Raw genomic sequence first — 24,205 nt, 5'->3', positions numbered from 1 at the left:
TAAAATTTCAAATAGTTTTAAAAATAGTAGTAGTTTTTTTTTTACGGGTTGGATTAATAGCATATTTTTAGTGGTAGTGTTTTTTATTTTTTTTTAAATTATAACATATTTAGTGGTTTCTTTAAGAAATTTATATCTGCCAATTGTGGATTCACTTATGTTGAGTAAAACAACTTGTACATGTATATTAGTAATGTAAGAGATAGTACTTTACTTTGGACTAGTTGTGGCTCCATTATGCCAATTGCTAGTAGCTCCTTCAAACTCCAGTTGGTTATGTAGCTCATAATTGCTTTGTATCAACCCATAAAATACACTCTACAAATATCACACTTATATAGAAAGAAACAAACAATATATTATAGTATATCTAGGAACATCATGTATGGATTTCATATATTATAAGCATGAAAGAATAAAAATGTTTAGGTCGTGTAGTTTGTGATTGCTAGCTTGTATCAACCCACCACAAATTACACTCTACAGAACTCCACACTCGTTTAAAAAGACACAATTGTTGATAGATTGTAATCTATGTAGCCATATAATCTACAAATATTCATATACTATAGACCATAGAGAAAATGTTTAGTTTTCTTCAAAGTAAAGGTGAACAAAACAAAATAAAATTGTGTTGGTGTCATGAATAAATAAAAAAGAAGACTATAAGTGCAAATTTAAGTATTGCTAATAGCATGTGTGAAATATAGGCATTTCTCAATTTTACAAATGATCATGGTGTAGACAGATGCTTACTTGAGAGGGAGAAGGACATGAGAAAAGGTGACCCACCACCCCACATCTATTTTAATATGTAGATCACCATGTTTGTAATCATCCAATTGTGTCAAGAGGGGCAAGGTAGTTGGATGGTTTCTCTTTTCTAGATCCAACTAGCTTACATGAAATACTATAAGAGTGATGTGATGAATATCCTCAATGTAGTACTTAATGGGGAAACATGGAAACTTGCATCAACGAATATTAAATATACAAAACAAAATTATGGTTCTCTTACTACCTTGACAACAATCATTAGAAACAAGGTCAAAATCTTGGAAGGCATGGAATTATGTCACATTGATAGATAGTTGAAAGTGAAGATGCAAAATTTTCCAAGAAGAGTACAAACGATCAACCACAAGAATGTGTAAGCACTTCATTGGCAATCCTTAAAAGAAAAGTGAAAACTGTTAAGCTCCAAGAGTTAGAGTTATAGCTAGGAGGAGCTATCCATAATAATGTAGATGCCATGGTGGATGATATAGTAGCACGGCAACAATGCCAACTTATGATCATTGATAACAGAAGCACACATCTAGAATCCCAAGATGAGGACTCTATAATTGTAGATGGTTCTTCACAAAATGTCCTAGGTCATAGCAATGTTGAGGGTCTGTCATCTGATGCCATAAATAGAAAGTTGCATGAATGCATGCACATTCCATGTATGCATTCGTGCAACTTTCTACTTATGGCATCAGACCCTCAATACTACTATGACCTAGGACATTTTGTGAAGAACCATATGGGATTCTAGATGTGTGCTGCTTTCATCAATGATCATAACTTGGCATTGATGCCGTGCTACTATATCATCCACCATGGTGTCTACATTAGTATGGATAGCTCCTTCTAGCTACAACTCTCTCAACTCTTGGAGCTTTACACTTTGCACTTTTCTTTTAAGGATTGCCAATGAAGTGCTTACGCATTCTTGTGGTTGATCCTTTGTACTCTTCCTGGAGAGTTTTGCATCTTCACTTTCAACTATCTATCAGTTTAACATAATTCCATGCCTTTTCAAGATTTTGACCTTGTTTCTATGAAGCGCTATGATTGTTGTCAAGGTAGTAAGAGAACCATAAGTGCATGTCTCATCCACATGCACATGCACAAGTATAGCAACAATCAATGGAAGCATCTTTTAAAGCACAAACACATAGAAAAGGTGAAGCAAGATGTTTTCAAGTCCATTTGTCACATCGGTTATGCTTTGGGCATGATGCAAACTCAATTGCATGGCCTCCATAGCATGTGCTGATCTTAGATTAACAATGCCATAGCTTGGTGGACTACTAAGTGGGATGTTCTAAATGAAAATGCAAGGCTTGATGAGGGTTCCGACACACTGAGTCATCATACACTATAGTAGAGAATGGTGCAAAAGCAATTGAATCAAGCCCATAATTCTCTTTACTATGTTAGACATATATTAGATCTTTTGTGGTGGGAATTTTTCCATGTACCAAATTCACAAATTATGCAACCTTGGCATGAGCTCTTGGGATGATTCTTTGATGATAGCAATGAATATGCTTCTGCTGTCAAGGAATTTTCCACTTTTGAAAACAAGGAAGTGTTGTTTGCATATCCAAGGATTAAAGATTTGGCAAAAGAGATGCCTACATGGAAATGATGGGAAGAATGTGAAGCATCAACACCTCATTTTTAAGCCTTGGCCATGAAAGGTACCCTCCCAACCTTGTAGCAATTTCTCCAATGATTGAAATTGGAGTAACTACAAGTTTGTACATTTTGTCACAAGAAATCACTTGACATCGAACAAGGTAGAGAAATTGGTGTATGTGCAACAAATGGGAGATTTAACAATGTCAAGAGAGAGCACAATGATGGAGATATGGCAAAGCGGGTATCAAAAGGTCTTCCAAGTCCTTTGCATGATGCCCCTGTGCTTGCACAAACGCAACCTAAACCAAATTCTAGCAAGTTTGAGGAGGAAGGGATGGTGTGATGTGCAATATTTTCATACTATATTGACTACTCATTTTGCAATATCATGTTCAGATTGCACAACTAGCCCATTTCGGAGCTTTTGCATCGTGGGTCTTCTGTGTCACGTGCCCTTCCAGTGACTTGGACCACATCCTATATCTTATGCGTGAGGCACCTCAATTACATTACTTCCTCAGCACAGTCTAGGTTGTGTTCCACGAGACACGTAGATACCCAGAACCCGATATTCCTCACGAGTTTGCTGTCCATCTTTGGAGAGACTTTTATCCCTCAGCTTTAGCATCTCCAGGGTACTCTCCACCTCCTTCAGCTCCCAGATATCCTCCTATACACGTTGTACCTTCCCCGAGACAGTATTTACACTCTAAAGGCACTCCTCCTGGATATCCTCCACATTCGACAGCAGCTCCTTATCCCTTCTCAGATCCGTGCAATGTGCTTAAAATTGTGATAGTACCTCAAAAAAATAACAAGGAATTTGAGAATAAGAGATGACTACAAGTAGAAAATTCTAGCTACTATAAGAGATGACTACCAGCAGTATAAAATTGCCAGTTACTATACTATAAGAGAGAAGAAGAGTCGACTACAAGTATAAAAGGAATTTGCGAATAAGAGATGACTACAAGTACAAAAATGCTAGTTACTTTACTAGTGTGTGTGAAATGGTTCATTCATCAACAAAGCATGTACTTAGATCATAGTATAATATATATCATTATATGTCTGATGTCAAAAGTACAAAACCCCAAAAACCTAGGCTCTAAGCCTTAAGGCTACATCAATTGTTAGAACAGCCAAACTGGGGGTACCTGCAGCGGAGCGGAAGATTGATAGATAGCCCAAGAATTCACACAGAAGCACAGAGAGAGAGCGAGAGAGAGAGAGTACTCCTTAGTGACCTACAGACTGTCATAGGCATCTGCAGCCCATATCACGACTGCCTTGCTGTCACCAGCCCCACAGTAGACGCAGCAGACATCAGTGCAGACATACAATACAGGCTGCTGACATCATCCGCATGTGCAGCAGTAGATATAGGTGCAGCAGCAGCAGCAGGTGCTCACATCAGCAACAGTACAGGCTGCCAGGGCAGCAGAGACATGGCAGTTCAGTTCTGACAGCAGACTGGGCTAGTCTGTGGCAATATGCAGGCCACAGACAAGTCAGCTGGTTGTTCCATAAAAACCTATAAAAGGGGCCTCTTCTGTGACCAGAGTTCCTCCTCAGCATCTGCGTTCAGTACAGCCACCACAGGGCCATCCAGTGGCACACTGGCATGTCAGGGAAAGAAGGCACAGCAGAGCAGATCTCTTTCACCTTCAGGAACTTGTATCCATTCATTCCCTACAGTTGAAATTAGCCTTTTGGGTCAGTGATACAGTAAATACTCTCTTTGAAGGGGGGGCCTAATCCGCTTCAGTTTCAACACACACCCACAGCAACAGCACACATTTGTGTGTACTCCTTACAATTCTCTCTCTATTTTCAGTCAGAAAGAGAGTGCATTAGGCTTCTCCCTATTATATTGGTATCAGAGCTTCAGTTCTTTCCTGAGATAGTGAGGTTCAGTCAGGGACAGCCACTACTTTATGGCACAGACACGATCTGGCAGAAATACGTGAGTTCGCAAGCCTTCGAATTCCGGTAACCCAGGAGGACATGGGCTCCACAACCCCACCAGCAGATCCTCTACTACCCACAGCACCTCTGCATACAGATGCTCCAGTGACAGCTTCAGCCATGCATAAGCAGCAAAGGAGGCCACAAACACGCTGATCAAGAAGCCAAACGAGATGTTCGAGAGGCCAAAGAGAACCAAGATCAAGAGGCTCAAGAGACAAAGGCAGAACAAGATCACTAGCTCCTCGTTTCTCTACTCCAATCACACAGACGGGATGAAATGAAGAGGATTCATCAGTCTGCCAAATCATCATTTCCCGGGACGCTAACTTCTTACAATACAATGGCAAAACCAAACCTTTAGTGTTTATCTCCTAGTGAGAGATACATCTCCGTGATGCCCACGGGAGCCAATGAGCAGTGCATCCTCACATCAAGGCTCCTTACGGGCGAGGCAATCACTTGGTGGTACAATTGGCAAAAGGATCGTTATGAGCAAATCGCAAGATGCCTCAATATTTGTGTGGACGGTGTTCCTAAAGGATATCAGGACACGCTTCCTACCAGCTCACTATTAGAAACGTTTGTGGAGTCATTTCTTTCAAAATTCTCCAAGTCCCCAATGAATCGGTAAACCATTATGCCAAGCGATTTACACAGGTGGGCATTCAGCTATAGAGGGACGATGAACACTAACTCGGTAAGTTTCTCCATGGCTTGCACTTCAACAAAAGAAGTACATGCGTAGTTTCAGGCCTCAGAATTACAAACGCACTTAGAAGCTGGCTAGGAATTGGAGCCCATGAGAAAGGGTCATGGATCCAAGGCATCCGTCCACAAGAAGATCGGGACCCCAACTCCTCGGGCAACAGTGGGTCCAACAACTCGAAGAACTAGGCGACAAATGATAAAAAGGGCTATGGCAGCTTCCTGCATTCAACAATCTAGGCAACATATGCCAAGGCTTGTTTTAGGAACAGGTGCACTACTTGGACCACGTCATCACTCCCAAAGGTGTTTGTTTTGAGACCGGACCCAATCAAAGTGAAGGACAAAGCGCAAGAAGTCCACACATTCACGGGCATTTAGTAACTTGCTACAAGGAGTATAGAGTAAGAAACAGCCCATTTGTTTTACTCCAAAAGCCATTGCAGCCTTCGACTGTTTGAAGGAAGACAGTGATCCATGCCTTCAAAGAAGGGGGCATTTTTTGTATGGAAAAGAATTTGCAGTTCAGACAAATCATCAAGCATTAAAATGGCTTTAGACTATGCCAGCCGCCTATTGGTCTACAGACAGGTTCAACAGAGCAGACTTTTCAGTAACATTGGGGTATGATAGACTATTTGCCCAGTGCTGAAAATGTGACTGCTAACGCTCTCACTCAACGCGGCATGGTAACTCCATCTCTATAATTCACAAGTATTCACTTAAGACCATGCAAAACCGGTATGTACAAGGTCATTACAGCACAGCTGGGTCAGCAGTGACATGTGGCAGGTCGACTCACAGTTCAGGTCTGACAGCAGGTAGGGCTAGTCTGTGGCACTCTGCAGACTGCAGGCCACAGAAAAGTCAGCCAGTTCTGCCCTAAAAACCTCTATAAGGGGTCATTCCCCCCTCTTTCCAGGATCAGACTGGAACAAGAATTCCTTCTCAGCATCCGCCTTCAGTACAGCCACCATAGGGCCATCCAGTGGCATGCCGAGGGATCTGATCCAGCAGCAGGGAAGTGGGCACAGCAGAGCACATCTCCACCCTTCCCTTGCCATCTTCCACATTCAGGAAGGAACCTCTCCTTCACGATAGTGACAGTTGTAGTTAGGCTTTTGGCTCGTAATACAGTGAATGCTCTCTTTGGTTGCAACCCATCTCCGTTTCAACACATCCCCACAGCAAAATCACGTGTTTGAGTGTACTCTTACAGTTCTCTCTCTATTTTCAGTCAGCAGTTAGTAGGAGAGAAAGTGAGTTAGGCTTCTCCCCATTACAGAGACTACTGCAGCGAAATATATCACATAACAGGTTAGTTTGTCAAACTGTTACCCTGTAACAGCTTAAAACAACACTGCATTGACAGTTACAACAGGGATAAATTCTTTAGCGTTTTAAAAACTGGTCTATCAACAGTTATCACATGCTGGCTCAGATAAGATACCTCGTTGAATTGGCACCATAATGCCACCTGCTGACAGCTCAAGTGGTTAACATGAGCTCGGGCAGCATTTAGTTCGGCCTTGCTTTCCTCATTGCCAAGCATGCCACAAGCCCAACCCATTGTATGCAAAGTTCAAACAAGCTATTTTAGTAAACTAGCATTTTTCATTCAATACCAAAAGGGGAGACAGGCAGGTTAGTTTGTAAAATTACTACCCCGTAACAGCTTAAATAACACAGAAATCCACTGCAAGTGTAACACAAGAAGGTGGAAACTTTAAGCAAGCTTCGAGGCTCGCTCTATTCACAGTTATGACCCAGGATAGATTCTACAGCCTTCAAAAACGGGTCTACCACCAGCTGTCACATGCTGGCTCAGATAAGATACCTCGTTGAATTGGCACCATAATGCCACCTGCTGACAGCTCAAATGGTTAACATGAGCTTGGGCAGCATTCAGTTCGGCCTTGCTTTCCTCATTGCCAAACAAGCCACAAGCCCAACACATTGTATGCAAACAAGCTATTTGGGAAGCTAGCCTTTCGCATTCAACTTGAGAAATCATGAAAAGGGGAAACATGTTTTCGTATTCAATAAGAAGCTGCAGTAAAAAGGAAGTTCAAGCTGGTGGCTGAGGTTGGCCTCTCCACCAATGAGACAGACCACTAGAGCTGAAGTCCTGTTTAGAAGATTCCTGGCCGTCTTATGATGTACCATGGTGGAGTACCTTAGAATAGATAACACAGGTTTGACAAACTCGGATTGCCTAAACGGTGGCAGATCGAGCTTCCCCAAGCCCTCGAATGTCAAGGATCCGTAAGCGTGTCAATTCCTGTAATGAAAGTAAGTAAAACTTTCAGCTCATTCACAGCCAAGACCCCCCCAGTAACCCTCCCCCCACCCCCCAAAAAAAAACCAACCCAAAAAAGAAAAAGCAAAAAACAAACAAAGACAAATCTGAGCACTGAAACTTCAATCAACATTTCTTCATTATTGTAATTGCAACATGGCATCACCAAAAATAACCCTCAATATAGCTGCCAAAGTCAATTACATTAATGTTGGAAAGACCTGAGAGGAAATTGTAGTTTCTATAGATCACAGTAGAGCTCCTTTGTAGAAATGAACATAGAGAACCTAAACAACGTTAAAAAATCCATACAGCCACCAACAGAATTGTAACACACCAATCTATAACATGGATGTAAAGCATTGAATCAACATTGCAACTGAAGATGTAGACATCCTGCCTAACTGTGGAATTCAAATGCGGCGTACAATCAGAGATTGATTGCAAAATATAATGTTCAACTGGAGCTTCTAAAGTCTTATTATGGAAACACAAACCATACCTGCCGATGACCTCTTGTCCTACGATAATTTTTTCTCCTCTTCTTTTTAAATATGATAACTTTGGCATCCAGTACCTACAACCCCAATTGTACTTTTTTCAATTAAGAGGAGATGAGAATACAGTCTTAACCAAAGAATCAACATCATCAAAAGAACGTGCAGCATCATACCTGCTCTTCCACCACTGCATGAACAGAAGCTTTTGGTATTACAGGCCTTCCAATGATTGTCTGTGACCTTGAGCCCAGTAACAGGACCTTCTCTAGACACAACTTTAGATACAATCACATAGCATAATTAGAAACCCATTTCCCCAAGTGTGGACACACAGCTTCTTTGAACTTAATATACCAACAAAGGTTCAAAAAGAACTGGAGATAATCTATCCCATGATTCATAGAAAGAAATGTGCTTCAACAAATGTAAAAGGCACTATATCCTCCAAATCACAGCTGCAACCAAACTAGAAGCACAGACATTTATGATTCACAACCGTTATCCTGACAAGGACAACTACCATACTGAGGATATAATTTTCACCGGGAATCTTATTCACACGCTGCGCAATCTTTTCTCTAACGGTAGAGAACTGATTTCATGAAGCAATTATCAATTCAGTTATCCAACATGCAATCATGGATCAATCTAACCAGCCATGTGAACCATTAGTGGCCACCAAAAAACCTACGTTTGTAAAACCTTCCTCACTCAGGAGTCAGGTTATAAGTACATTTGATTAAAGATGTGCTTCAATCACAAGAAAAGAGACAAAAGGAAGAAAGAAGCATGCTGCACACAACTAAGACGAATCTAATTGAGGTGATTCTTTCAGTACAGATAGACAAGGTGGTGAAAAAAGTCTAATCCCCGGGAGAGGATGGAGGGAGAATAGGACGATAAGCAAGGGTGAGGTATGTAAAAAGAGGGAACAAAAGGGAGAAGAGGAGATGGAGCTCATTACTTGATGGAGGAGGTGTACTCAATGCGGAGTGGAGCCCATTGCCATATATTTAATAGACCCATGCACGTCCTAAAACACCTCCAAACAAGGAAGGAGGAAATGTGAAGAGGAGCCCATTGTCATACAATTGATAGGCCCATGCACGTCCTCCCACAACTCCAAAACATACTTTGATTCCCCAAATATCGTCACTCTCCCAACATCTCCTACAGGGATATAAAATGTCCAAAATTCAAAGAAGCTGAGTTGTACCTTCAAAATGGTAGACGAAGACATACCCTAATTGATATCATTGACTTGTTCCAAAGGACTTCATCATGGAAGCTGTTGGGGCAACGTCATCAACGAGTTGGCATTGGGCCGAGATGTATCGGTGAGAGGGGGTGTTGGAGAGGCATCTGTAAGCCCCCAAGTGAGGAGAGTGTGGGGGAGGGAGACCTAGGGCATAGGCCCAGAGAAGAGAGGGAGGGGGACTGCCACCTCACAGCAAAAGAGAGGAAAAGTGACTGCCACATGGACAGCAGCAAGCTGCCATGTGGACAGCACATCAAAAGAATCCACCCGAAGCTTCAAAGGAGCAGATGTGCAAGAGAGATGGCAGGGCATCTGTCACGGGGACGTGATTTTTCTTGCCCGGACATTGAAAAACCCCTAAGGTGCACCCAATAGGCCCAAATGCTAGGGGCAAGGCAAGGTTTAGAGGGGTCATAAAGTTGGGCCCAAGGGAACCCAAAGTGTGTCATTGGTAGGAGGGTTAGGGGCTTTAATGAGCCACGTGGCAAGTCCCAAGTGTGCATGTGATGGCAAGTGTGACCTTTCTCTCTCTACCCTTAGACTTTGTTGGACCTTGGAGAGTTACGTGAAGGAGAAAAATGTTCAAGATTTTCGTCACAGACCCCCACGCGATTGGCACGCATTGCAAGAAAAAATCGTACAGGATTTTCATCACAGAGCCCAAGGCGCTTTCATGATTCCGCACAAATCGTATGGAATCAGCTAGCTCCTGTATGGAGGTGATTGGCACGCATCTCAAGTTCCATACAGATTTTTGCCATAGTTGCCAGGGAATGCCGTTCCATAGCTATGGAACGTTGGAACGGCGTTCTCTTCACTCAGCTTGAAGAGAACGTCTGTGGAACGTCACGCCTCTGAAACGGCTATGGAACGTTCCATATCCCTTGTGGAACATCTAGGGAACGTTCCCTAAGCCGTTCCCTTCATGCAGGTAAAAATTTGGGGCAGATTATCTAATCCTAATCTAATCGGCGCGATTCGCTGCTCTGTGTGTTCCCCACTTGCAGTCGACCTCCATGCTTTGCGTGTTCGCCGCTTGCAAGCTTGCTTCGACCTGCAAGGCTACATGCAATGATGCAACGCCTAGCCTATGCCTAGCAACTTGCTAACGCTAGCCGACGCTACCATCGCGCAACCTACGCTACAACCTATGCTACAACTAGCCTACGCACAGCTAGCCTACTGCATGCAAGCGTTCCAACACACACAAGCGACGGCACAAGACAGACTGGGTATTGCTATGCTACAGCCTACACATAGCCAGCCTATGCTACTGCTATACTACAGCTAGCCTACGCACAGCTAGCCCACGCATAGCTAGCCTACTGCATGCAAGCGTTCCGACACACATGCAAGAAGAGTTCTAGCTTGTCACTAGAGGCTGGGCCTTGGCAGCTACACTAGCTTCTACAAACTGTTGGCAATAGACTGTTGTGCACTAGTTTGAATTCTCATGGCTCCTCCACGCCCTGATGCCCAATCCCCTTGGTGGAAGGAAGTGGACCTTCAAATCCCAAGGAGGTGCTTGCAGGAGGTTCACGAAAATGGACATGCCGCTATTGTGGCCAGCCAAAGACTAGCAATTCAGTGAGAGTGAAAGCTCACTTGTTAGGAAAGCAGAATAAAGGCATTAGCATATATCCCTCAGTGCCAGAATATGTTCTTTTACGCTTAAAAGCATTGGCAAATGCATCTAAGCATGGTGCTTGAGCTTTTATGCCTGTTGGAAGTGCAGTGTCTACATGTATTCCAGTCTCAGCAATGCCTTCTATTTCAGTTGCCACTTCCAGCCTTGGGAAGGGCAAGAAACAAACTTCCTTAGCTGCCACTTGGCACCCTGGTAGGAAGGCAAAGGTAGATGATGCAGTGGGGCGTTTTTTTTATAGTGGTGACATTGCCTTGAATCAAGCCCGCAATCCTTATTTTGTGGATATGGTGAGGGCTATTGCAGCTTTTGGTCCCTCTTACACACCGCCATCTTATGAAGCCTTGAGAACCAAGATTTTAGAAGGAGAGAAGCACAGCATAGAGCGGGCTTTGAAGCTTGTTAAAGAGGAATGGAAGACATTTGGTGCTACCTTGATGGGTGATCGATGGGGTGATACACGTAGTCGATCTATTCAGGGCATAGTTGCATATATTGCAGGGGTAAGTCATGCTTCTTGAAGTCCATTGATAACTCAGAGGGCGGAAAGATAGCAGAGAGGTTGGCTGAATTTGTGGAGTGAATCTATTAATGAGGTGGGGGCTGATTATGTCATTCAATTCATAGCACATGGGGAGAATTCCAACAGGGCAGCAGGTCGCATTTTGGAGGCACGTTATCCTGAGCTCACTTTTAGTGCTTGCATGGCACATTGCTTGAATAACTTGCTGAAGGACATAGGGAAGCTTGCTTGGGTTCATCCAATAATTGATTTTGCAAAGGATATTATTGGTTTTATCACACGACACCACTACATTCTTGCAGTGTATCGTAAGCTTGCCTCCAAAGACCTCTTGAAGTATTCAAAGACACGTTTTGCATACACCTTCATCATGTTGGAGCGTCTTCTAGAGGTAAAAAATGCTCTAAGGCAGCTTGTTGTGTGTAATGAATGGGAGGCGTGGAAGGAATCAAAGAGTGCAAATGCCTTGGAATGCAAGTCTTTATGCTTATCTGATGCCTATTGGGAGGATGTCAATCATATGGTGAAAATAGTGAAGCCCGCTGCCCATCATCCTTTTGATGAGACTTATGGATAGTGATGAGCCATGCATTGGCAAAGTTTATGAGGGGATGGACAAAATGATTGAAAATGTAAAGGAGGTGGTGACTAATCCTGATAGGAAGCAAGAATTAGTAGACTTGGCAGTGGAGCAGTGGAACTCCTATCATTCACTCTTGCATGCTGCAGCTTATGTCTTGGAACCTGAATTTCAAGGTAACAAGCAAGAGTCGGATAAGGAGGTGATGCGAGGATGGGAGAAGATACTGAAGCAAATGGTACCAGATGCACAAGAGCAAAGGCAAGTAAAGGATGAGTTGGCTTTTTATAGGAAGAAATATGGAATGTGTGGCTCTGAGGATGCACAAAGGGACAGGTATAGTGTGGGGTCTGCTCTATGGTGGGAGGATTATGGGGCTGATACACCTTTGTTGCAAAACTTAGCTATCCGCATTTTGAGTCAAGGAGCAAGTTCCTCTCCTTGTGAGCGCTTGTGGAGTAGCTTTGGGCACATTGCATCAAAGAAGAGGAACAGACTTGGGACACAAAAGGCAAGTGACCTTGTGACACGTCCCAGCACTCCTGAAACCCCTGATCTGCAAAACAACCACACACAACATCAGAACTGAGCAGGCCGCTCACCACCCAACCGTGACATCTATGGGATGTGATCCCGAATCAGAAGATGTCCCCTCCGAGCCACGAGCTGAGCTACTGGCACGAACTCCCAATCAGATCCAAACAAGCATGGTGTCCCATACCACCAGGTGGCGCTGTGAAGCCCTGGATCTGCCACTGGGCCTTGGGCTACGCTAAGATGCAGGCGCGCGTCCGCGACTCAATCCAGGATCAGACCTAGCACCTGGGAACGAGACTTGCTCCCAACTGCACACTGAGAACTGAACCCCTTGGGCCTCTTTTATAGACTCGGGCCCCGGCGCCAAAAATAGCGAAGACCTATAAATAGTTCGTACCCTTGCCACTCAACCCGAGAATCAAGCCTGCCTAGCTCTAAGCCTCCCCAGGCTAACCTGAGCTAGTTCTGTGTACCTAGTACACGTCAGATACCAATCCGTGCACATGACACCTTGTGTTTGTGCATGCAAACTTACGTTTGCTTCAAAAGATGAATGCTGGGTACAGCCGTGAGGAATTCATTGGATGGCAGGAGAAGAATGGTAAGGCAACATGCCAGCAAATCGTTCCTGTGGTGGGTGCATCCATGGATGATGTTGGAGATGACCAAGAAGATGGAGATCAACCAGATCATGGAGATGATGAAGAGGAGGAAGAGGGCAGCAACCACAATGCTGCAGATTTAGATTGATCATTGATGTTGACAGTGTTGAGTGGATCATGCATGTAGCAGCTAGTTTTTTAAGTTCTAGGAGCCTCAGTAGTAGGAGGTGTCACTCTCCTTTTCTTGTATCCAGATTCAAGATTCCAAGACTCAAGATAATCTCATATGTTTATGCCTTGTCTCTGATGGACTTTGCTTTTGTATGCCATTGGCAAGCTATAATGATTAATCTGGATTCTATTCTCAATGATTATTCGTGAACTATGTCATGAGTCTTGAGTCCTTAAGGCTTACTCCAAAAGCAATTGCAATGTTTTTTAGTCTTGGATTCTAAGTTTAAGCTTTCTAATGTATATAATAGTATGTTTGTTTATGGGTAGGGTGACGTGGTGTTCCCTTCCCATTCACATTGCCTAGGATTTGGGCATTCCCGTTCCCTAGGGGGTCGACGTTCCGTTGCCGTTCACGTTCCCTAGTGACTATGATTTTCGCTGCACGCACCTCAAGACACCACCCCTGGCTGTAAGGATCATTTATGAGCTGTACAGAGGAAGTCTTTCGTTGTATGTACTGTTTTGGCACGTTAATCGAGGCAACTATGCAGAGGCTGTAGCCTGTATGGTTGACTTGGCTTGCATCTCGAGATCGATAGCTGGCTGAACGCTCTTTCTCTCCTTCCTGTGATCCTGATGTTCCCTCTCTCATTCTAGCCTGTTCTATCTCTCTTCTAGCCGCTCATTTCTCCTGCAAGCTACAGTCATTCTGACCCTCTTTTATTTTCCATTCTGTCCTTTTTGGAAGTTTGTTGTGCATTTTGTTGTTCAAACCCCTTCGGCCTTTCAGGCTGTGGACAGACACCCAGTCACAGAGGGTGTGCCTAGATTTATGCCAGAGGGGCTGTGTATGGATTTCTTCATGCTTTGAGGTCAAGAGTGCAGTTTGAGATCTGTGTTGATGCAATGTCACCCCGAGAGGCTAGACATTGACTTGTGGGACTGCCAAACCCTGTGAGGCACGCTGGATGCCTTGTGAAATGCCTGGACAGCTTTGCAGTGGACACAAACAGTGGGGAGATGGCTTAGCCTTGCCCTGGCAGTTGGGAGCTAGCGTGTGTACTTGAGAACTGGATGCAGGTTGAGGCCAAGCATTGGCTCAGACAGAGGAGTTGCCATAAACACAGTACAAGGGCGAGCCCTTGTTGTAAGGCAGATTCCATTTTTCAAGAATTAAATAAATACCGAAAGGGGCGCCAAAGCATTTGGGCAAAGCATTTGGGGCCAGTGGGTGTCTTGTGTCTGATTACTGAGCAGGGGCACTCTAGCCTCCCTTTAAGTGTTCTTGTTGTAAGGCAGATTCCATTTTTCAAGAATTAAATAAATACCGAAAGGGGCGCCAAAGCATTTGGGCAAAGCATTTGGGGCCAGTGGGTGTCTTGTGTCTGATTACTGAGCAGGGGCACTCTAGCCTCCCTTTAAGTGTTCTCAAGATTGTTTATCAGTGGCATTTAACTAATGGAAGTGATTGGAAATGATGCAATGTGGCTCTGAATGGTGTGAATGCTAAGTTAGTTACAGTTAACTGCCCTTTGCTTAACTGAAGGCCAGTTTCAGCATCTTACCTTGGATCTGGCCTGGCAGGAAGTGACTAAGGAGCAGCAAGAAGGTGCAGGATCTGAAGGCCAGTTTCAGCATCTTACCTTGGATCTGCCCTTGTTGTAAGGCAGATTCCATTTTTCAAGAATTAAATAAATACCAAAAGGGGCCCCAAAGCATTTGGGGCCAGTGGGTGTCTTGTGTCTGATTACTGAGCAGGGGCACTCTAGCCTCCCTTTAAGTGTTCTCAAGATTGTTTATCAGTGGCATTTAACTAATGGAAGTGACTGGAAATGATGCAATGTGGCTCTGAATGGTGTGAATGCTAAGTTAGTTACAGTTAACTGCCCTTTGCTTACTGAAGGCCAGTTTCAGCATCTTGCCTTGGATCTGGCCTGGCAGGAAGTGACTAAGGAGCAGCAAGAAGGCGCAGGAGTGGAGCTGGAAAGAGAGCCCTGGCAGATGGCGCAATTGGGCAGACCATGGACTGGCAGGAGGGCAGGTGTGCAGGCATCCAAGAGGCCAGGTGGTACAGCAAAGGGGGGGGCTGCGAGTGAGCAGTACATTGCCCTTACATGGCCAAGGAGGCTGGTCAGCTGGCCAAAGAAGTTGGCCAGCTCACAACCCAAGAATGGGCAGCCCACAGCCCCATAAAGGGGAGCACGTGGGCCAGTTGGGGGCCAGACTGAGTCAGCCAGAAGGGGCAGCCAGTCGGTCAGTTTTGGAGCCCCTTCGGGCCTATAAAAGGACCCCCTAGGGGGGAATTTCGCATCCAGCAGATCAACCAAGCAGTGGAGCAGAAGAAGCAGCCGCCAAAGCCTCATCTTTGAGGCCTACATCCAGGAGGCAGAGGAGGGCTAGAGTTGCTGTAGACTGAGCTCACTTAGGGCAGAACACTAGGCTGTCTACCAGGGCAGCAAGGAGCTCAGATCTTTGGACGGAGAGTCTACATAAGCTCGGGGTGGAGCATGCGGGCTCAGAGATCTAGAAATACCAGAAGATAGTAGAAAATCTTGTTGGTAAGATCAGAGGACCACATCATGGTCGGACCCTGGATCTATCTTTTGTATTGTGTCCATAGTTTTGGAAGGAAAAATACTCTTTTGGTGGATTCTATATCTGGCATGGTTCACTGTCTATTTGCTAGTCTGCACAATACATCTATGTGAAGTATATTAAGTTAAGAAGTTTGTGATTCCACACACCACACACACTGTGTGAGATCCTAGGCTATTCCATCAGTCTTCCCGCTGTGCATACCCTCTCTATTGGTCGATTTCTAACACTTCTCTGCTTTCCGTCCATCCCCACCATATCCAGCCCCTTCTCCCCTTCTTTCCGTCCATCCCCTTCTCTCCTTCTATCCCATCCACCCTCTCTTCTCCCTCTTCACTCCAACATGGCGACTTGGTCGGAGATGGCAAAGAACAAGACAATAATTCCAGATTTGCCGACGTTCCCGATCGACCATCAATTGGATGGAGTTCCGGATCGACTGTCAATTGGATGGACTCAATTACGGACTCTGGCGGGTCAAGATGGAGTATGTGCTACAGTCGTAAGGGTGGGAGTAGAAAGAGGCCGAGACCATGTCTCAGCTCTGGGACCGTGTCAATGCAAGGGTAAGGTTGTTTATCTCCCTTGACTGTACTCCTCAGGTGATTAATCACATGAAGCACAAGAGTATCTGGGAGCACTTGGCATCCCTATACAAACGAACGTCTCCCATGAAGAGGGTTTCCCTGGAAGTCCATATGAGATTGTTGGATCCCAAGAAGTCTTCATCAATGCGGGAGCACATCAAGAAGTTACAAGAACTTCAGCATGAAATTCTCCAAACAGGGAAGCAGGGCCATAACTCCACTATCCCATTTATCCTCTCTATTCGTCCTTGATAACCATTGGAAGGATAACTGCATTGACCTGGGAGGAATTGGTCCCGATGGTGACAGATGCTTCACCAGGAGGAGAGATTTGTAGATCATACCTATGAGAGTCAGCTTGAGGCTTTGGCAGCTAAGGAACAGGAAGCACTCAAGGCATCACATACATGTAACCGATGTGGCAAAAAAGGTCATTATTGACGACAATGTCCTCAAAGGAATAGTGGGGGACCAGTAACCAACACGACAATGTTACCGCCACTACGACGTATACTCCAGCCTTCTAGTAGCACGCGACAGGATGCACTGCCAGCAGACTTTCTTGATCCATCATTGCTTGTTTGTGACAGCAATACCTACCAGACAAGTGCAGTGGGGAGGGAGTCTTTCACCAAGGCAAGCTTTCCCACAAAACCTCGAGCCACGAGGAGTTGTTCCCACTGACTCAGGTGGCAATATGTTATTAGTATAAATTTTGTTCGGTCGTTATGACTTGGCAGAACCAAAGAGGGTCTCCTAGCGTTCTGCTACAGCTATTGTCTAATGATCTGCTGGAGATCTGGATGGGTCAACACTATTGTCTAATGATCTGCTAGAGATCTGGATGGGTCAACAGATTGCTAGTGCGGGAATCCAAACACAGTTGATTGATCCCTGTGAGTTGTTATATGCCCATTGTCATTGGAGCACTAAGGTTCATTGATCTGGCATCCGTGTACCACTTTGGACCTGAGAGGGGGCTTCAGAGGGGGCTATATAGATCTGAGCTCTAGGTGCCCATGCAAGGAAGTAGACCTTGCACGGAGGGTAGTATCAATTGGATTATTGTTCCAGTACCTTCTATTGGAGTGATGTCCAAGTACCAGCAGTTCGATTGCTGTACCAGTTGACTTATTGTACCAGTACCAGACCAAAGGAATGTATCTAGCACCTGTGGCCTGGAAGCAACAATACCATGTCTCCAATGATCATGCTAAGGCAGTTCATGCCAAGAGGGGGCTCCTTCGACAATACCTGTGGCAATCTTCAATGATGGAGGATCACACGACGGATGCCTCTAGTTGTTCCAGTGGCACACGCACCTCCCTGGCGCCAATGTTCCATCCAGAAGCAAAGGGGGGCGTTAGAGGTCAACATCTCCTGATGTCACTTTAGTGAGTGGGGGCCTTGCTTGTGGGTGTGCCCACCCAATGTGAGGCCAGGTTAGGTTGAGTGAGGGCCTGTGTTGTGGGTGTGCCCACCCCTAGAGTCGGGTAGGGCATTCTTCTGGCTCGTTGGCTGCCTTTAAGTAACCCCTCCTGTGGCACATCTTGCTGGCTGTTTGGGGGGAGCTGTGTGGCCACCCTTGTGAGCTGCAGCCCCATCCCCATGGCCCTTTTGTGGGCAGAGGTGGGTCGACCTGCTGGTAAGCCACCTAGGACTGTTTTGGTCGGCCTATAGGCAGAGGGGGTTGGCTGTGCAACAGCCTTCATGAGGCAAGAGAGGGTCGACCAGGTGGTACAGCCTAGTCGGGCCTAGAGCCAAGGCCCTTTGTAGAGCAATCTAGTAGCCTCCATTTGGGGCAACGGGTGGTTGGCCACCTAGGGCTACTGCTTGCCTAGCAGTCGGCCTGTTTGGATCTAGGCAAGCCGCAGATCTCGACGGGTCGGCCCCTAGGGCTATGGGTCATCCCACTTAGCAGGCTGGTCGGCCCTCCTTGTATGCTGACCAACTGGGGGGGCTGGGGCTATATAGGCCCCCCTCATTTGTGTTTGACATCTCAGTCCAGTGTCTCTTGAGTAGTCTTCTATAGCAGAGGTTTTCCTCAGATCTCTCTCTCTCTCTCTCTCTCTCTCTCTCCCCCCCCCCCAAGTTCACGTGGCCTAGCAGCCTTGAAAATTTTCTTTGAAGTTAGCAAATTCTCCTTCTATATGCTCAATAGGAAAACAATGAAAGGAATCAAAACTAGATTTTGCCATTGCTACATATAAGGGTTTCAAATCTCTAATCAAAGAGACCTTTGTATAAACTTTCCTGCTCTTGAAAATGCACGGAAGCAGTACGATAAGTCTGACCTACATAAAGTATACTATTACTGTGAATATTGTAGATGACATAGATTACTTGGGTGGTATGAATAGGTAGGAAGAAGATAAATGCTTTAACTCAAATAAAAAGAAGCTAATCCCCTCCCTGAATTGCCCCAAGAGTGAATGAGATGAGACTTGAGTGTAGCATATGCTGAATGAAGGCATGTGTTACACAACGACACATTCAGCTTTTTGAGCTATGTGCTAGTAATCGACCTGCCATTTCATGGCATTCTCTCTCTCCACTTCCAGTTCACATAAGGGGCCCCATGGCATCCTACTCGTTCACCACATCTTAATTCACACCCAATTGTTGTTCTATATCGAAGTTCCTGGACTATATAGTAGAAGATTTCATGATGAAATGTTCACAGGAAATTTTCCCAAAGTTTTTAAAAAGGACATAGAGGATGCAAATAAAACAATCATAGGTCGCGTGACGTAACAATTTCTTGAATAGACTCTGTCCGGTCATCTTCAATTGAATCCCCGTTTCGTAGAATAGTGCCTTTTGGTTGCTTCAAACTCCTGGTTACTACCTTGGTTCTAATTGTGAGCAAGAACTGAAAGCATATCGCAGATCCTCAAGATTTAACACCACCTTGCATATGTCACCTTGCAAATTCAGGTGCGTGCCTGCCATGTAATGCACTACCGAACCCTCCTTTCGTAGTGTGACGCTTTATTCAACTGCTGGTTTCTAAGAGCCAATCCTACGTCTAATGGCTAGCAAGAATTGTAAGCACAGCCCAAATCATTAAAGGCCCATCGCATTTACCCTATGACTGGATACTATCACTCCATTAGCCTGCCCAAGTGGTATTGCTGGCCACATTTGGATAAAGTCAAATAGAAAGGATCGGTTCCAAATAGGAAGGCACACCCATGCGACTGTGATCTGACATTCGATAACAGCCATCCAAAGACTGTTCTTTACCGTGTACCCGTACCCCTGCTAGATCTAAAACAAACATGGGCTAGGGAAGTAAAATTCAGTATGTATTATCATGCTCCGTGTTTTCACCTTGTCGTTGACATCTGCATACTTTAGCTTTTCAGTGTAAATACAGTCTCCAGGTGAAATCTTGAACTGATGAGACCCCACCTACAAACATGAAAAATCCACGGTTTTAGTCTGATCCACCCTAAAACCCCGCCGCTTACCCTACAATGTGACTAAACAGCATGCCAAACCTGTACAACAGCAAAAGCCTTCGGTGCCTTTGGGCGCCCAAAATCTGCGGATTTGATGCGTCCAACGACCTTGTAGCCTATCTCAGCCGCTTCTTCTATCGCCTCCAAAGTGAGGGGCTCACGCTCTGCGTCAGGGACCAACTCAACGGCGTCCTCTGTATCGTCCAACTCTCCTTCCGTAGGGGCCACCTCGTCAGTGGTGAGGAAACGAGCTGCCCCAAACGCTGGCCTCAAAGAAGCTAAGCGAGATGCTGCAAGCACATTGCCCCAAAGCTTGTCCAAGGAATGGGAAGATGTCATGTAGGAAATACCAGATTCAACTCCATTGCTGTGACAAAGAGCAGATGCAGAGGAAAAAAGAGCCAAGCGGTGGGTGGGAGGGAAAGGAGCTCGTCCAACGCCAAGTCTTCCTCGACGCAAGGCTGTCAAGAGATGGCGAGCTAAAGCCATGCGAAAGACGGGTCAGGGATCTCCCATACGCCGTAGTAATGACCACGGCCAAACTGTTGGGGATATGCAGGGTTTAAGTCACTTCATTGCAATTTGCAAATGAGGTCACTTAAAAGGAGTTGGAGGAGGGCCTACATAGTGGGTGTTAGTGCCTCACACACACAAACCCGGCACTCGAAACAAAACAAACCCGGCACTGAAATGGCCTTCCTTATGGGTGAAATGGTAAGTTGGCAGTCCACCAATGTTGAGAGAGGAAAAGTAGGGAGTGACATAGTAAGCTGGGACGTGGAGGTGGAGATCACGTGGAAATTGGGGGAGTGGATTAAAAAAACATTAGAGGTTATTTTCTCTTCTCCAAGCTGGGCCGCCATCAATTAGGCTTCCTCGTGAGACGTGGCAGGCCAACAAAACAAGAGGCACATGCACACTGCCCTCCAGCAAAATTAGAAACCTGCTCAAAGAGGGAGACCGGGCGAGAAGTGAGAGGAGAGGGAGACAAGGGACGAGGCAAGACTCAGTGGAGGGAGAGAGCGCAGGACATGCTCTACTTTTCTAATTTTAAAATCATTTAGGATGTCCGCTTCAAACGGGTACCTGAAGTGGCAAGTTTCTGGTTGCTATAGCCTGCCCCTAGCGGTGAAATGCTAACAAAACAAAAGGAGCCACGTTCAGAGTGGTCGAACATTACCCATCTCACAAGAACATCCATCGATTGCTATTCACAAATGTCCAAATATGCCAAAACCAATTAGAATTTTCATGCGAAGCACCCATAGCTTAGAGACATTTATGTGTCCACTCCATCTTAACATCACACCATTGCGGACATCCTTAGAAATGAGCTCGTGTGAGGCGAGTCATGTCTAAACCCAACCTCAAGCAGTTTGGGCATTCACCCACTTAAGCGTGTTTACAGAATAGAGCCACCCCTACCCGCCCATGGTGCACCTGGGTCATGGGCTAGACATGTGCTAGCAATCGGGGACACTGCCCATGGTGCTCTAGCAAGTCACGCCTTAGTGGCAAACCAGGTCCTTCTTGCCACGGCCTGATATATCGCCTCCTGTTGGTGCTTTCACAAAGGATGCATTAGGTAGCTCCGACAGTCGTTATGGAACTTCCTTTGCGTAGGTTTAATGGCACGAGGAACACTAGAGCACAAGTAGCTTGGCAGACGGTGATCATGGCGCAGGCACTGGGAGGGTTAGGTATCATTGATCCAGAGATGCAGAGCAGAGCCCTCCTGGGCAAGTTGGTGGTTCATGGCCTCACCCAGGTGCATAGCCTTGGAAGCTCCTCTTACAGCGAGGGCTTCTAAGAAACACCCCACGCACTGGGGGACAATGGCAACCTTCACACACATGGATCTTCTCAAAGGCCCCCCCTTATGGGGAAGGTTCCCCCTTGATGAGGAGCCTTCACAGGGTTTGGTTGAGACTAGCAAGGGGTCTCATTCATACTCCGCCTAGATGCAGAGAGGAGTTTGAGCGTCCGCCCCTTATGTGGCACCCAGAGATCAGAGATCAAGAGGGAAGTATGCTCGGACAGTAGACTCACATTGGTTGGGCACAGTGGGACAGTGGTCCGGCAGGGTCCTTTGGCCATTGGAGCAGATTACCCATGGAGGCAGAGGTAAGGCTTGATGCCCTAGTGCATTTGCGAGGGGTAGGGCAACGGATGTGCAAGATTGACTTAGCCATTCCTAAGTCCTAGTGGGAAGGACTTCGCGTATGGAGAGACATTAGATGGTTGGGGCAGTTTTCTTGTATAGGTTCCCTTGAGGATGTTGATGCAACGAGGCAGCACACACCCCAGCTTCTTCTGTGTAGGACCTGGAGGCCTACTTTAGCCACTCACTAAGAGAGATCGTGAGATGGATGGGAGTCTTGATGGGATTCACTGGCAGATGATCAGAGTGGTGGGATGTTTGGGGAAGGAGTGGCACATTGACCCTCCCAGTATCTCATAGCAGGATGCCCCTATGGCCTAGCCGAGCAGGTGGATGAGGTGCCCTTCTTTTCCTACACCACTCAAATTGGCAGGAGGCTTCAGATGGACTCGTCGAGGTGGACCCCCTCGAGGGAGAGGCATTGGGTGACCTAGAGAGTGCCTCGGGATGTTCGCTCCAGGTTTTGGACACGGTTGTGTTCTAGTTTACAGCCGAGGAAGATTTCATACTTCTTCTAGCTAGCCGCCCACGGAGGCTTGCCCAGTAGTTGGAGCAGACCGAGAGCGAGAGAGAGGAAAGGACTCACCCATGTGTCCTCCAACAAGCATTTGATTAGACCTCCCTGCATAGAGCGCTGAAACTCCTTTGACCCATTTGTCTCAGAAACCCAATCTCCGCATAGTGCCCTCCAGGATGGACCACTCCACCCTATCGTAGGCCAATCCTCCCTGGACCAATCCACTACCTCCCAGAACGTGAAGATGTTGTCCAGGATGTTGCGCTCCTGGCAAACCCATTCTGTCATGGATGATGTCAGTAAGATGGGGCTGTAACCACAAACTCAAGACCTTGGCGAGGATCTTGTATGTAGTATCAAGCGGTCTCCACTAACAGATGTCTAACCTATCTCCCCCTTTCAGGATCAAACAAATCCACCCCCTCCTAAAGGACTGAGGGAGAGAGCTTGTGTCAAATATCTCTTGGCAAGCTAAATGGAAAGGGGTGGAGATAAGCTCCCAGAAGTTCCGAAAGAAGGCCAGAGTCAACAAGCCATCCTCACTCGGACACTTCTGGGTCAAAAGAGCCTTGAGGGCTTCCCAAAGCTCCTCATGTGTGAAAGGCTCCTCAAGTCTGCCGCATAAATCCTACGAGACTACTGTCGGAACGTGGTCCCAGACTACATATCGCGTCACAAGACTAGCTGGGATCATCCTCTGCTTCTAAAAGAGCTGACTATAAAAATCTGTGATCAAGTCTAAAATCTCCTACAGGTTAATGTGCATGATGCCCTGTGAATCTGGGAGACGCTGCGGCTGTGTGTGCTTGCCGATCGGGACCCATTGGTCTAAAAGAACTCCATCGTCATCCTATCCCCTTGCTGCACCCACCGGGCCCGAGAGGTTAGGTAGGAGAACTCAACCCATTGAATCTCCGTGTCCTGATGCCCAAGGCAAGCACTCTCGAATCTGTCGCTAAGCCACTGAGAACCCGGGTCTTACTCCCTGAGCCACTCGATGGAGGTGAGGTCTCTCCTCAAAGCCCGCTCATGCTCTTGAAGGGTTCTCCTCTGCCTAAGGGCGTGAGCCTGCAACTCCTCACTGCTCCTCTGAATCGCATCGGTCACCCACGCAACCCAGCCCTCACACAGTGTCACCAAGCAGCATTTTTTGATGGGGAAGTAAACAAACTTAGTATCAAGTTCTTAATAGAGAACACTATTTGTCTCCAAACAAAAAAGGATATATGTTGGGAACATGTTTATTGAAAGCAATACATTGATAATTCAACTCATTATCTTGAGGATTTGTAGGCAAGTACTTTATCTCTATACCATGTTAATATTTGCAAAGTATTGTGGTTTCAAAATTCCTCATGTGCTTGCATGTGCTTTCTATTCTACTTTCAAGACATCCTCATGCACTTAGACATGCTTTCTGTTGTGCTTGTTCAAATAGCATTATGTGCTATCACTTGTCATGTGCTAATTTGTGCTTTGTTTTCTACTTTCAAATATTCTTCTATGCTTATATGTGCTTTCCATGGTGCTTTCAAAAAATCCTCATGTGCTTATATGTGCTTTTAAATAGTCTCCTATGAGTGTGCTTTCCATGGTGCTTTCAAAAAATTATAATGTGCTGATACATGCTTTTAAATAGCATTTTATACTTATATATGCATTCCATATGCTTTCA

General features: G+C 45.7%; 1 protein-coding gene across 2 annotated transcripts; it reads right to left on the bottom strand.

Moving 5' to 3' along the window:
- Positions 1-6,793: 6,793 nt before the first annotated feature.
- LOC147883871 (large ribosomal subunit protein bL21m-like) lies at positions 6,794-20,445 on the bottom strand. Of its 2 annotated transcripts, none has more exons than XM_087398635.1 (5): positions 19,892-20,445; positions 19,722-19,802; positions 8,061-8,162; positions 7,890-7,981; positions 6,794-7,369 (listed from the first exon to the last, which is right to left on the bottom strand). In XM_087398635.1, the coding sequence occupies exons 1-5, from the start codon at positions 20,339-20,341 to the stop codon at positions 7,363-7,365; spliced, it is 732 nt and encodes a 243-aa protein (XP_087254761.1). In that variant the 5' UTR covers positions 20,342-20,445; the 3' UTR covers positions 6,794-7,362. The 2 variants fall into 2 exon arrangements, with proteins under 2 accessions (XP_087254761.1, XP_087254760.1); XM_087398634.1 differs by having other exon boundaries at positions 7,890-7,964.
- Between the last annotated feature and the right edge of the window lie 3,760 nt (positions 20,446-24,205).

This window comes from Dipteris shenzhenensis, chromosome 27 (genome assembly GCF_047967505.1).
Source record: "Dipteris shenzhenensis isolate YYH24624 ecotype China chromosome 27, Dip_SZ_1.0, whole genome shotgun sequence".
Classification (NCBI taxonomy): domain Eukaryota; kingdom Viridiplantae; phylum Streptophyta; class Polypodiopsida; order Gleicheniales; family Dipteridaceae; genus Dipteris; species Dipteris shenzhenensis.
The sequence above is the reverse complement of the archived record's forward strand: the minus strand, read 5'-3'. Positions and strand labels throughout refer to the sequence as shown.

Excerpts from the sequence above, each read along its gene's own strand:
- LOC147883871 (XM_087398634.1), bottom strand. The coding sequence starts at position 20,341 with ATGGCTTTAGCTCGCCATCTCTTGACAGCCTTGCGTCGAGGAAGACTT. Across the intron at positions 8,163-19,721 it reads ATGCAGATGTCAACGACAAG|TTGTGTCTAGAGAAGGTCCT; the intron begins GTGAAAACACGG and ends TTGTATCTAAAG. Across the intron at positions 7,370-7,889 it reads GGACAAGAGGTCATCGGCAG|GAATTGACACGCTTACGGAT; the intron begins GTATGGTTTGTG and ends CTTTCATTACAG.